Source organism: Pieris napi, chromosome 16 (assembly GCF_905475465.1).
Source record: "Pieris napi chromosome 16, ilPieNapi1.2, whole genome shotgun sequence".
NCBI classification, from domain to species: domain Eukaryota; kingdom Metazoa; phylum Arthropoda; class Insecta; order Lepidoptera; family Pieridae; genus Pieris; species Pieris napi.
In genome coordinates, this window is record NC_062249.1 from 5,549,495 (window position 1) to 5,563,165 (window position 13,671).

The 13,671-nt window shown below is 30.6% G+C and overlaps 1 protein-coding gene across 17 annotated transcripts in view; it reads right to left on the reverse strand.

The window, feature by feature from the left end:
• The window catches only part of LOC125057515 (zinc finger protein 358-like), a 93,468-nt gene that overhangs the window by 26,020 nt on the left and 53,777 nt on the right, over positions 1-13,671 (reverse strand). For all 17 annotated transcript variants that reach the window (XM_047661247.1, XM_047661262.1, XM_047661260.1 and 14 more), the window contains one exon: positions 3,418-3,649. In XM_047661247.1, coding sequence (XP_047517203.1) covers positions 3,418-3,649 — 232 coding nt within the window. The remainder of the gene's footprint in view (positions 1-3,417; positions 3,650-13,671) is intronic.

The window sequence follows — 13,671 nt, forward strand, 5'->3', positions numbered from 1 at the left end:
CCATTTTGACTATATACATTTTATAGTTCACATTATGTATAATGAGATGCGGTACATTATGCCGAGCTTACGTTGATGTTGGATGAAAAGAATTATATAAAATGGTTTACGTATAAAACAAAGAAAGCTAAAAACAAAACACAATCTGCTTTTATAATATTAATACGAATATGAATTCCGAGAACCTCGTGAAACAAAATACCTTAGTTAATATATAAATTTTAATAATGTGTCGTCTTTCAGTTTAAAAGAATACATTGATAGACAAAATGTCACTGATAACTTAATCCTAATTATGACGTAATTGGAGGAATAAAGCCAAGAATTAACTTAAAATAAATTCATTAGTTGAAGTACGTAATAAAACACACTTGATGTAATAACAAGTTCCAATTTAAATATCATTATTATATTTACTTAAAATGAATTTAAAATCAAATTCACAAGCCAAAATTACAGTGCATCTAAAATAAACTAGAATTAATAAAACATGAACGCATCGCGGCATACGGAATACGTCTTTGGAATTCCAAATTTAAACTGACCGCCCATTATAAAACAGATCGCATCGAGTTATTTCCCGCGCGAAAATAAATGAAGATTATAGCTGCTAGGTAGAACAGATAAAAAAATATTGTAGAATAAAGAGATATAGATTATATTAACTCAATCTACTTGTAAAACTGACATTGGTTTAAATTAAGAATTCGTACAAGGAAAGACGTGGTTTGTAATATTTTTAATATATTAAAATTTCACTGTGCAACACAACTACAATAAGTTATAAGCGTCCGCTATATAAAATAAAATCGTAAAACCTCTGCTTAATGATATTATTAAATAAACATAAAACTACATTAGCAATAAACAACTTAATGTTAATGAAATAAGCAATCGTTGCGTCACGTTTTTATAACCACATTTATAGACAATTTATAGTTCCATATGTCAGACAACTTTTATAATTAAAACTACGCGCGTTCCATTGGCCGAAGTTTCCACGAAAAAAAACTGGCTCGACCGTGTACGTGAAAAGCGGGAAAAAAAATTAGCCAATGGCCAGCTTTAGAGCGCGCGGCGGCCAATCCCCGCGTGGCATTCGAACGTAGAATACGTGTTAGAGAAAAAATTCGTTTACGTGTTTTTCCGATGGGCGTTACCGGCATTACTATGTGCATAATTCTATTTCTAACTTTTTTCACACCTACGTTAGTTTAAATTTGCTTGTTTTTACGCGCTCTAAAGGTTAGCTATTTGTTAGCCTATTGCGCAAATATAAACGAATGTTTTTGTACAACATCTATTAAATTAAATTATACTTATGGACAAATTACAGTGCGAACGCCTTGTATAAAATCTTATGAGCTTTTGTTGAGCAATTATTTTGTAGCCACCAGAATTGCTTATAATAATTTGTTTTAATAACGTTTTATAATTACGTAAAAATTTGGTATTTTAAAATTTAATAAACGCGTTATACGATAACATAAAAGAAATGGTTTGAACCGATTTACAAATGAATAAAAAATGTACAGACTACGAAAATGGAACATGTTGTCTATTCCCACGTTTTTTAATCGAACAATACTAAAGTTGCCAGTAATTAAATATTTATCTATGGTTGAATGATTGGTAGGTAGTGCGTAATGAGGTTTTTTAATTGTCATTATTGTCAGTTTAATGTCCACACATGACAACCTGACGGAAGGTGGTGACTTTGTGACATTTTGCAAGGTCTTTAATTAAATGGCAATTTATTCAAACGAAGTGACTTTTTGGTGTGAACAATTTATTTTACTTGGTATAGAAATATAGTATCCCAACTCATAATATAATATATATTATAACATAATATAATAATACTTACACATTCCACAGGGAACATAGGTAAAATTAAATTTATTGGAATATTATTATTAGAATGGTTTATAGATTTTTTTATATGTTAAACATTTTTCAAAAAAAACGTGGTATATTTAACATATCAACATCTATAATACCAACATTATTTTGTTTGGATTGTTCAATAAAAAAATATTATGAACATATAGGTACCTCCTTAAATATAAGGAAAGCCAGGCGCGATCTGAGTAAATAAAATAAAGCAATATTTACTACTGTAAATGTGTAACATTAATAACACGACATATCAAATTGTCGACAATTACCGAAGCCGAAGAAAATTGTGGGGTGGACTTGAAAAACTCCCTCAATAATTTGTAGTTTCGAGAATTCTTTGTTAGAATTTATGAAAAATAGATTCCATAGACAATCCTAGTATTGACATTACTGTAATGATCCTAGCTTATATAAAAAACAAATATTGAATTTAAAAAAAGAATACTTCACAATTAAATATGGCGGATGAACTAGCATTTGATACATTTGGTACACTAGAAAGTGCATGTTATGACAGCTGATTATAGTATACATATTCTATTATTATCTTTTATATATTGGGAAATCGTACCTTATAAAAACCTCCAAAAGTAGTTAAAGATTACATAAAAAAAACAATTAAAGCTGGATTTTACAAACGGTCAAGATAAAAACGTCAGGTGGCAAGTTTCTTTGAGATCTTCCGCTTCGCAGAGCCAAAACTCGATATTAAACTCCTCTCGAAAAGATTGGCTTGGCTTGACGTTTGTTACATAAGCTAAGGGTTCCGTATTTAAATAAAATCGTTGCATGCTAACAACGCATTAATGTTAAAAATTTAACTTAATAGTGTAACAAATTATACGTAGAATTAAATATGACAACATCGCAATTATGCAGTATTAATGAATTTATTTAAGGATATTTTTTATATATTTCTTAGAAAATAACCACATAGTGACAAAATAGTTAGCCTTCATATTAAATGCAATATCCCATAAAGCATTTATAGCTATTCCAAACTAAATAACGCAAACGGTTTAGTGCAAAATGGAGTTAAAGTTACGGTAAAACTTTAGTTTTTACCACGGTACCCTAAAAAGCCAAGACAAAGACTGTCCGAGTGAAGAAAATATTTCACTAATTTACAAAGTTTCATCCCTTTTGAAACGTTTAAAAAGTTTTTATTAAAAAAATATCTCACCTACAAACCCGTCACTTATAAAAAAGATTTCCATTTCTTGTCCAAAAGTTAATTTATGAGTATTCAACAAATTTTATTATCTGTAGAAAACCTACGTAGTCCTTGCAATGTAGAACTTGCAAGAGTTGGAATAGCGGAAGGAAATGTAATTTAAATATGGAACTATTTCTGTTTTTTTTTTTTTTTTTTAAACTTGACGTTTGTCCAAATAGGTATAATAGGTAATTTAATACAGACTACCATATATTTTGTCGATATTACAGTTCTTATAGTACAAATATATTAATACGTTCGGCTATAACAAAATGTTGCCAACAATAATAGAAACTACTAACCTGTATGTAATCTTGTGTGTTGTTGCACATGACTCAGCTGCTTGAACCTTCTATCACAGTAGGAACACTTGTACGGCTTCTCTCCAGTGTGGACCCTGATATGCTGGACCAGCTGGTGGTTGGAGCTGAAGGACTTGAGACACTGCTGGCACTGGTGAGGCTTGACTTCCCCTCCTAACCCTCGCTGGAGTTCTCTCGCATGCATCTGCATTGCGTTCTTGTGCATGAAGATCTGAAAATATATGGCTTTTAGTTACATCATCCCTTTGTATGCAGGGACTTGGTAACGTCTAGAAATCTATTGCTCGGTTATTGAAATTTGTATGGATAAACTAGATTTTTAATTAAGTAGTGAGGAGAGCTTCTAACACTGGAAATTGATAATAAGATGGATTTTGTAGGAGCGTCTAAAACTTGAGTTAAATCGAGGGTAGTATTAAAATTATCTAAAGTCCGATAAGAACTATAAGCAGGAGCCAGAACTTTCCGTTATTTCTGGATGTCACTTTATTTTACCCAAGTATCTACCTACCTACTTCCGTCTCTAAGTTAAGGTACATTACCCTAAAATACACTAATAATATGAACATTTGGAAACTATAATTGTGCAATTAATTAACACAGTTAATAAAATTGTATCAACTGAGGAAGGAAAAAGTAAAAAAATATATATTTTAGCCGGTGTCAAATGGAATTGTTTGTTTCCTTGTAATTTTTCTGTTGTACATACTAATTTTGTGAAATTAAATTGCTTTACAATAGTTAATAAATGCATTATTTTAGACACGAATCTCACACTTAGCACTCTAAATTAATTAACTAAAGTCAAAACTTACAAACAAAAATTGCTTTCACAAAACATTTTATCGTCAACTTTAAAATTTTCCAAACTTAATTATTCTACTTGAAACTTTTAAGTTGAGACAAAGAAACATTTTTGTTCGCTTTTTGTATTACGTAATTTAATTAATTATCTACCTTAGACAGTGAAAATAAAACATTTAGTAGCGGCAGTATTTTATAAATTTCGAAAAAATAACTTTTTTATAAACTGTCATATATGTATATAAAAAATTTTCAATGATACGATCTGTGGTAAAGGCGCCAAAGATGGTCTAGACACTGCACTCTATGGTTATTATAAATAACATAATCTATGCCATTATTCTTACGTTTATGTATACCATCTTATAAAGTAAATCAAGTTATTAATAGCATATATATTTGTTTAGAATGTTTTTGCTTCACAAAATCGCATCAAATTACCATGAGTAAGCGCCATAACGTGTGAGTGTTAGATTTCACAAATAGTCCTATAATTTAACCCCAAAGAAATAATGCATCGCGATATGGTTAAATTATACAGACTTTTGATTCACTGCCAGTTTTCATAATTATTTTTGTTATTCACACTATACAAGTCGCATACACTTGCAAGACATTGTATTGTCTTTTGCATTCTAAGCTCATAAAAATTGTATCAGTAGATGACAGTGCAAAGAAATAATACACTGAAAAAAATCTTGTATCAAATTTTTCTTCAAGGTACACTTCAAAAGGTGGCGCCAGATAACAGTATACCTAACCAATATTAGTTTTTTATTTGTTTTACATCTATTATACATCAATGCAAACTAACCAATTATTGTATGGATTAATAAAGCTTTAATAATAATACATCTTTAATTATTTATAATAGCTATAATCAGCTGTAAACAAGTTATTTTAAAAAATTGTCTATTTAATTAATAGGTTTTTAAATTAACAACTTTGCTATTAAAACATTACTTAATTGTACTTTATACCGACGCTCAAATTATAAACGATTTCTTTCAAAGCTTATGCAATATTAAAAATTTAAAACAGGGAAATATTCATTACAAAATATACGAGTCAGTTCTAATCTTCTCTAACTATACGCTTAGCTATATTTATTGAAAACCCCCAGTTTCTTGCGATTGCAAAGAAACGACTTTCGGCACGCAATCTGTACACTCCAAGTCGTAAAAACAGTAACGTATCACTGTTATTTTTCGTTAAGTAACAGTAGAAATTGTTGAGACAATCTATGTAAAATGCTACATAATTACAAAAAAATCCTTCCTCATTACTAATGTGTTGAATACAAAAATTTTAAGTACCTACCTGTGGTAATAAAGCATTATGAAATAGGTTAAAATCCCACATATCACTATACATTTTTAGAGACGTGTGTCACTAACCAATGCCCCATGAGTACTATGATTAATTATTTTTGCCCCAGTTAAAGGAAAAACTTAGCGTAAACATTTATTAAATCAACTTAAATGAACTTTATAAATTTAATTATCCGCTTCCTGTCCTAATCACTTTATTTTTCAGTAAATAATAGGGAAAACCAGATTTGTAGCTAAATGTGGCTATTTTGTTATTGTTATTTTCTGTAATTTATGATTGGATCTTAATTAACAGAATTGTTCTTGTGTCTCCCCAAAACTACAAAACAGAGGAAAATATTTTTATGAGGTAAATTCCCTTTATTTGTTTTGGGATCCCAATCCAAGTTTTCCTAATATAGTTATGTTATTTTTAAATGTGTCGTGATCAATTTTAGTAAATTAATTTAAATTATTAAACTTCATAGAACCACGCCTTTTTTAATTAATATTTATGAAAATCGACATAGATGTTTAAGAATAAGCCGACCTTTTTTTAGACTTAGTTTCCTTTCTTATTGGTTTGTATTAATTTGGCCTGTAGTGTAGCCCTTTCACGCGTGCTAGAAAGTGGAACTAGACGCTTTGATCACGCAACGAAGAAATTGTAAAGAATTTATGCTTTTGATACGGTATGATGCGGGGTCTAAGGTTCAGAGCCCGGAAGAGAACGAATACTTGTTAATGGTGTTGCTAGCTAAATAAATATTGGTTGTATACCTAAGTACATTTCTAGGTAAGCTTTTACGTAACAATATTATTTTGATTAAAGTTTTTAGAACGACAAATTATCCTAAAATATAATGATACATATATTCTATATATCGTTTTTAATTCAATATAGTTGTCATTATCATGTCAGTAAATACTAAAAAACTTGTCATACAACTTAAAAAAATCGGAAAAAGTAATAAAAACTAAACCTCATTTGTTATTTAAAATGGAATCATTTATAAAAATCCCCGCTATGATCGCTCAGCGCCTCCCTCAGTAATTAGCGACGTAAAAAATTAACAGCTTTAGGTACCCGCTAGAATTTTAAAAGAAAGCTATATTTAAAAATTTCTAGCATCCTTCCAGAAGGTGCCCCAGCTGTGATCGCTTATGGCCGAGTTTGATTCAGAAGGAGTTACACCACAAAACGCATTGAAGAAGCTGCCCCATCAACTGGGCCGCGGAGGTTACGGTCATCTCATCATGATGATGACATCATAAGTGTAATTATTAACTACCGATTTTTGAAGTGAAACTTCTTTATCGACGTATGGGAGAAATTTTGTAGCAAATCGTCACGTTTTTCGGTTACGCGCCATGTTGCTTTTTGAAGTCAAACTTCTTTATCAGCGTTGGAAAAAATTACCGTAACATTTTTCGGTTACGCGCCATCATTTTCTTGTCCCTACCACGGTTGATCCGAAGAGATTCGAACCCATTAATAACAAAAATATAATAACGATAACAATGATAGTAATAATTCTATTACAATTGATGAAATTCTGTAATAATCTTAGTAGTAATAAGTTAAAATTAAGTAATTGTATTTGTATATCTATGATAATAAAAGCCTTTTGTTAAACTTTATCTAATTTAACTTTATTTAACCAATTTCTCTAAAGTTGCATGATCATTTTTCGTAAAATAAGGTCATAAAGAAGTTTCACTTCTTACGTGTGTACACCTAGTACACGCACACATTTTTTTTACTATAGAAATTGACTTTAAATTTATTTTATAATTCCTTGCAAGTAAAGTTGTGTGCACACTGCACAGTGTTTGATAAAACACGCCTTTACACCCCTGGGCTGTGAAATATGCGGAGGCTATAATTTTTCTCACAAATTGTCCGGCGAGCGAGCATTAACGCTCTATTAAGAAAAACGGCCCGAACCCTTCTTCACTTTAACAAGATTTTTATATCGTGATCAAATGGAATTTTTTGATGTAGCTAAAAGGAATTAGTTATAATATTAAACATATTTGTCTGATCAAATCAAGAAGAAAAAGTTTTTTATTATAGACAAAATAAATTGGGATGGAAGGGAATTGTGGACACTGCAAGTGTTAAAAATAATCAGTGGCGCTACAACATCTTTAGGCCTCAGTTTTCTGAATCTGTTTCATGAGCTTTTTTAAATCTAGTAGGCAAGTAGGTGATCAGCCTCCAGTGCCTGACACACGCCGTCGACTTTTTTGGTCTAAGACATGGTTTAATCACGATGTTTTCCTTCACCGTTCCAGGAAATGTTAAAATGCGCACATAGAAAGAAAGTCCATCCAGCCGGAGATCGAACCTACGACCTCAGGTATGAGAGTTGCACGCTGAAGCCACTAGGCCACTACTGCTCAGTGCAAGTGTTAAGCATACTGTATATAGCGTATATAGTAAATGTTTCTGGTATAATACCAGTCACATACCAATTAATCATTCAATCTAATTAATCAATCCTCCGTTACACAATTTTTGTCCTTCACCAAATGTTAAAAAATACTCCTTTGAGTCATAATAACCTAAAAGTTTTTTACGTTAAGCGAAAGATGATATCCTAAAAAATATTAATCATACATAAAATTGTATGTGACGGCGATAAAATTACTAAATACTTGACCCAGTATCGGGGTCGGGAAAAGTTAAAAATGTGAAGATAAAAAAAGAAACAGCGTCGTAAAATGTCGCGACCTCAACGGAAATTGAGTCAAGTTCACAATGAAGACGTCAGTGTGTAATGTAAAAATTTATATCGTCTTGAAAATAAAATAATTTATTTAAAATTATCTTAAGTTAAAGAAATCTGTATGTCTGTCTTTTTTTTTCTATTATAATTATGCACTGGTCTTAGAGTCGAAACATAAGTAATAATAATAATAGCTGATTAATATTTTTTATTTAAAGCAAATGTCTGCAAGGGTGTTTTTATGTAAAAATCTATGCGTTTTTGACCTTATAGGATGTCGGTCTCCTCGCGTTTTCTTTCATGGTTACTCATCAGAGAGATGGTAGGGGATGGGACAGACGGAGAATGTTCGCCCGTCTCCCACCACGTTGTCCACTTTTTCGTTGCCATATGGATTTTCATTGTTCCAGAAGAGCGTGACCACAAGGGCTTCTTTGATGCGTCGTTTTAGGGGACTTATACTTTGGTTAAAAAAACCTGGGTTTCAAATCCTCGCCCACGGTTAACAGTCTCAATGAATCATACACTTATGGTCATATTGTGAGGTTACAATACTAACAATAAAGTAATTTAAACAATATGTTTCAAAAGACTGATTTGCCAAACGCACAGGTGTGAAACTGTCAATTAGCTACTTATCACTTCCCGTCACACCGGCAATTTTTTAATAAAAGGGGTGTAAAAATAGCTAATTACTACGGTGTAAAACAATTAGTTTGACTTACGTTATGGTGTGATAAACTGATTTGATTGTTATAATTATGTTTTTTCTGTATTTTTTCAAGGTTTTTGTTTGAGATTTAAAATTCAAAAATCATTTATTCATATAGGTAACAAAATGTACACTTATGAACGTCAAGAAATAAATATCATTATTTTTAATCGCTAAGTTTTTTAGACAATGTTTGTATAGAGCTGCAACCATTACACCACGTTCCACATGACATAATGCGAAAATAAATTAAAAACAAAGATTTGTCCTCTAAAATAGGAGCACGCACTTACATTCTCGTGGGAACAACACGCAAATATATCGATACAAGTTTTAGCGTTTTATTTGTAGTTGGAGGATCCTTAAATATCGAAAATAATCATCGATGTACCTTCTGAAGCCTCTAAGTGTAGACCGATAATTAGAGTAATTGAGCAACAAACAGAAATGTAGAAAGATTAAACCGAAATCAATACCTGTGAACGTTACATTAATAATACATAGATATTATATACTTCTAGAAATGCATGGATATCTACAAAACTATTAAGTAATTTTGATAAATTTATGAATAAACATATACACATATTAAATTTAGCACATGGAAAGCCCAAATAGATTTACATTACATCATTATCATTAAATTCCAACAATATAGATCAAACTGAATCACTTTTTGAAGTCGGATAATAAATATGATTAAATGTAATAATTGTCTTGTGTAGTCTTCTACGCCCCGGTTCAATAAATACCAGTCGTTATAATTACGAATCGTATTAGTTGAAAATAAATGTGTGTCAAGTGGCCCTTCGAGAGAATACTAAAACGTATTTGGTTTGTACCAATTGTACATATTTTTGTCGTAATGAAAACGGATTCACGGGCACTAGCAAGTATCTTTATAATACTGATAATAAAAATAAATAACAAGAATCGCAATATCTTTAATATAAAAATGAGTTTTTATGCCAGTTCAAGGCAGTACATTACTCATCCATATCTCAAACCTTGGACTTTCGTAAACAATACGTAATATGAATACAATAAGCGAAATGACTTAAAAATAATAATTTACTTTTACTTATTAATTCCCAACACCACTATGGTCCAACAGTAACAACCCATAGAGTGGTCTACTGTTGTTTTGACCGCTTTTAATTACCAATATTCATAGAGAGAGCATAAAGAGATCCTTAGGGATTAAGGTTTTATCTTTTGTGGGTCCTTACTATCTAACAACACATCTGTTTAAAGTATAAAGTCTTATAAATGGCTTATTATATCTGCGACTATTTCATTGATTTTTCTTAAGGCAATTTATTCAGCCATCTGTGATTAACGTAGTTGATTTCTAATTTCGAATATGGAAAGAAAATTCTTTTGGCTTTTTCTTTTTCTTAATTTGTGGTTGCTATATATAGTACAGGCAAATTTCTGTATCTGTTTCGTGGTATCTTTTTTCAAATAGGCAAGCAGATGATCAGCCTCTGCCTGACACACGCCGTCGACTTTTTGGTTCTTAGGCAAGAATGATGATTTCCTTCACGAGCAAGTACAATACGCACATAGATAGAAAAGTCCATTCGTGTTCAGCTGATGTTCGAACCAACGGTCTAAGGGAACTAGGCGAAACTGCTCTGTGGTTAAGTACTAAGGTTTAAAATTAGAATTTTAATAATACGCAAACAATTCAAGGAAATGCATAAACATATAAGTGTCGATAATATTATAAAAACATAAAAACATGTTTATTTCCTGCACTTAGGCCTTGGCTGTATAACTTTTATTTATATAACACGTTAGATAATGCTTTAATATAATATTGGTATTCTTATCTTTATTCTTATTTACTTTAAAATTGTTTTATTCTTTGGTTAATTTTCTATATGTGCGATGTATGTAGAGCCATTGATAAATATGTTTCTTCTTTGTCTTTTTAATAATATGTATTGTCTATGACTTAGCAAGTATATTGTCATTCCTTTTTACGAACTGAAATCTAAAAATATTCAAGTTGATATTAGAAATTTATTTATCTACAACCAATAGAGCAATACTTTGTATCTATAACATAACTATGACATATATCAGTGTAACTAGATAAAAACAAAATCAATGATTATAGGATACTCATGGAATGTAGGCTATCGAGCGAGAAAGATATATCATGCCCTCTCAAAAGATAACAATCTACATCTACCGCCCACGAGGTAACTTCCTATAACAAAACTTTAGTATGCAATTAGCCACTTTAAGTTGATAATTATAAAGATGCTTTTTCCAAACACAAATAGTCACTTACTGCATTTCGTATATGGTGAAGGGTTATGTGTTTTTTATAGATAAATTTAATTATAAAATAATTAAATTTTATGTAACTTTAATTGGAATTGTAGCAATTTAAGATGGAGTTCTTTATGTTAACATCAATTTGCGCTTCATTAGAATTTTCAATTTGACTTTCACATGGGATCTATACTTGACGATTCGTTAAAAAAGCGGATCGTTATCACGAAAGCATGTATGTAGCAATTAATTCAAATGCCTAAATTAATTATACCTAATTATTTTTTGCCAAGTATCCAAATTAAGAAGACCTGTTTTTTTAGAAGATTTTCATTATTTATGGAAACCATATTTGATCAGAAACTTTTCCATTATCAACAGCTAATAATCGCATATGATGAATCCGTGAGATTGGCTTTTTAGTTTATTTTATAATTTTTTTGTATGATTTTAGATTAGGGTTGGCAATTCTTGCACTATACCCAGCATATTTATTTTTTATTTTTTTCCTTACTAGGGTTACCTGGAAGAGATCGCTTGTTAGCGATAATGCCGCCCGTTGCATATATATTTATGTGTTATGTTATTTGTCTTTATATAAATGTAAATATATAAATAAACAGATAAAAATTTTGCCTCATAGGCTCTAAACTTTGAATCGAATAGGATAAAGCTAATTACTAATTGAACAATGGCGATATTTAGATGCTGTATATTTTTTAAATTATATTTTAACTCGCAGTAAATTAGATATTGAGTCAAAAGCATCATTTTCTTGGGGCGTTTTAATTTAGCAATACTATAGCAGTAATATGATAAACATGTTATTCCCCAGTAAGAAAAATGCTGATTAAAACCTTAGACCTAAAAATACTACGAAAATACTACCACTGAGTAATCGCATTCCTTCACACACACAAATATAACTCACACATCGATACACGTGCATGTGTGCGTGGGATAGAATAAAAAGCGTAATAAAGTACCGACACTGACCTATGTCAACAAACGGAGCGCGCTCGTGTGCGAAGAGCAAAGATGTATAGAGACTTTCATAAAAATATATTCGAAAGTACACTCATCCAGGTTCCATATTCAAAATACTAGTCAGTTTACCAGTATAAATAACAGTAGGTTATAGAAGATGAGACCAGCACGACCAGCTTTTTTAAATTTAGAATCCGGATACTACGTCAAGACCGTTATCGTCTCAAAAATATTTTTTTTATAATCAACCAGTCTCTGTCAAACCAATTCATTAAATTAGGTTACTCCTACCATAAACAATACGAAAAGCGTCTCCTTTAGCTCCTATACGGCTTGCTATATAGAACATCAATCACTAACAACTAGTTTCAAGAGAGATACCGTTGTTTCTATATGAGAGATATTTGACAATTCTCAAGAGGTCTTCAGATATAAATTTGAATACAGATCAAAATTTTCTTTAATGATAGATAAATTATATTATAAAAGTAACTTTAAATTTAACACCATTTTAGCTCTTAATTAGATGAAACTCATTTAAAACCCCATTCTTTTCTTGAAAAATATCTTGGCATCTCTTAAAACTAGGTAAAATTTTCTCTACAGCTTAGTTGCCGGTAACACTGTCCCTGTCAGCTTTACTATGAGTCACCCATAATAAAAATTGTATCAGAATACTTACTATTCCTTTTTCAACTACGTAGATATCACAATTCGCAAACAATGACAGCGCATTGAGATAACCTCATTTCTTTCTACGCACACACACACAGCTTTAGTGTATCCATACATTTTAGTTTTACAGGAAGTATCGAGTTACGTGAAAATTGACACAATAGTACGTGTAAATAATATTATCATATTTCATCGCACAATGGATAATAGAAAAATGATGAATTGTTTTACATAGTAAATAAATATATTTTCTGTTAACTTATTTAATATGTACTTCGATAACTTGTAAACATATTTTTTTTTAAACGCACTGTATACTATATATTTAAGGTGTAGTATATTCATGCAATTACTCTAATTTAAATGAAATTATTTCCAATTCAAGTAGATTTAAGGTAATGTGACCTAACTCAGTTTTTATAGAAATCTAAGAAACTGAATATATCTTAAAAATATATAAAGTGTAGTAATTACAAATCCTTTAATGTTATACATTACTTTCCTTGAAAAGTAAAACATATAATGTGTGGTCACCGTTATAAGCATCTAATGGGACTGTCACGTATCGTAATATAAAAATTATACACCGAGCGAACGTAGAGTAATGCAATTTTATCTTTGAGATTGAAACCTGAGCTTTTAAAATGATATATAAAAACTTTTTGCAAATTTATATAATATTTAAACGATAATGTAGACTATATATATTATATTTTTTTTAATGTGT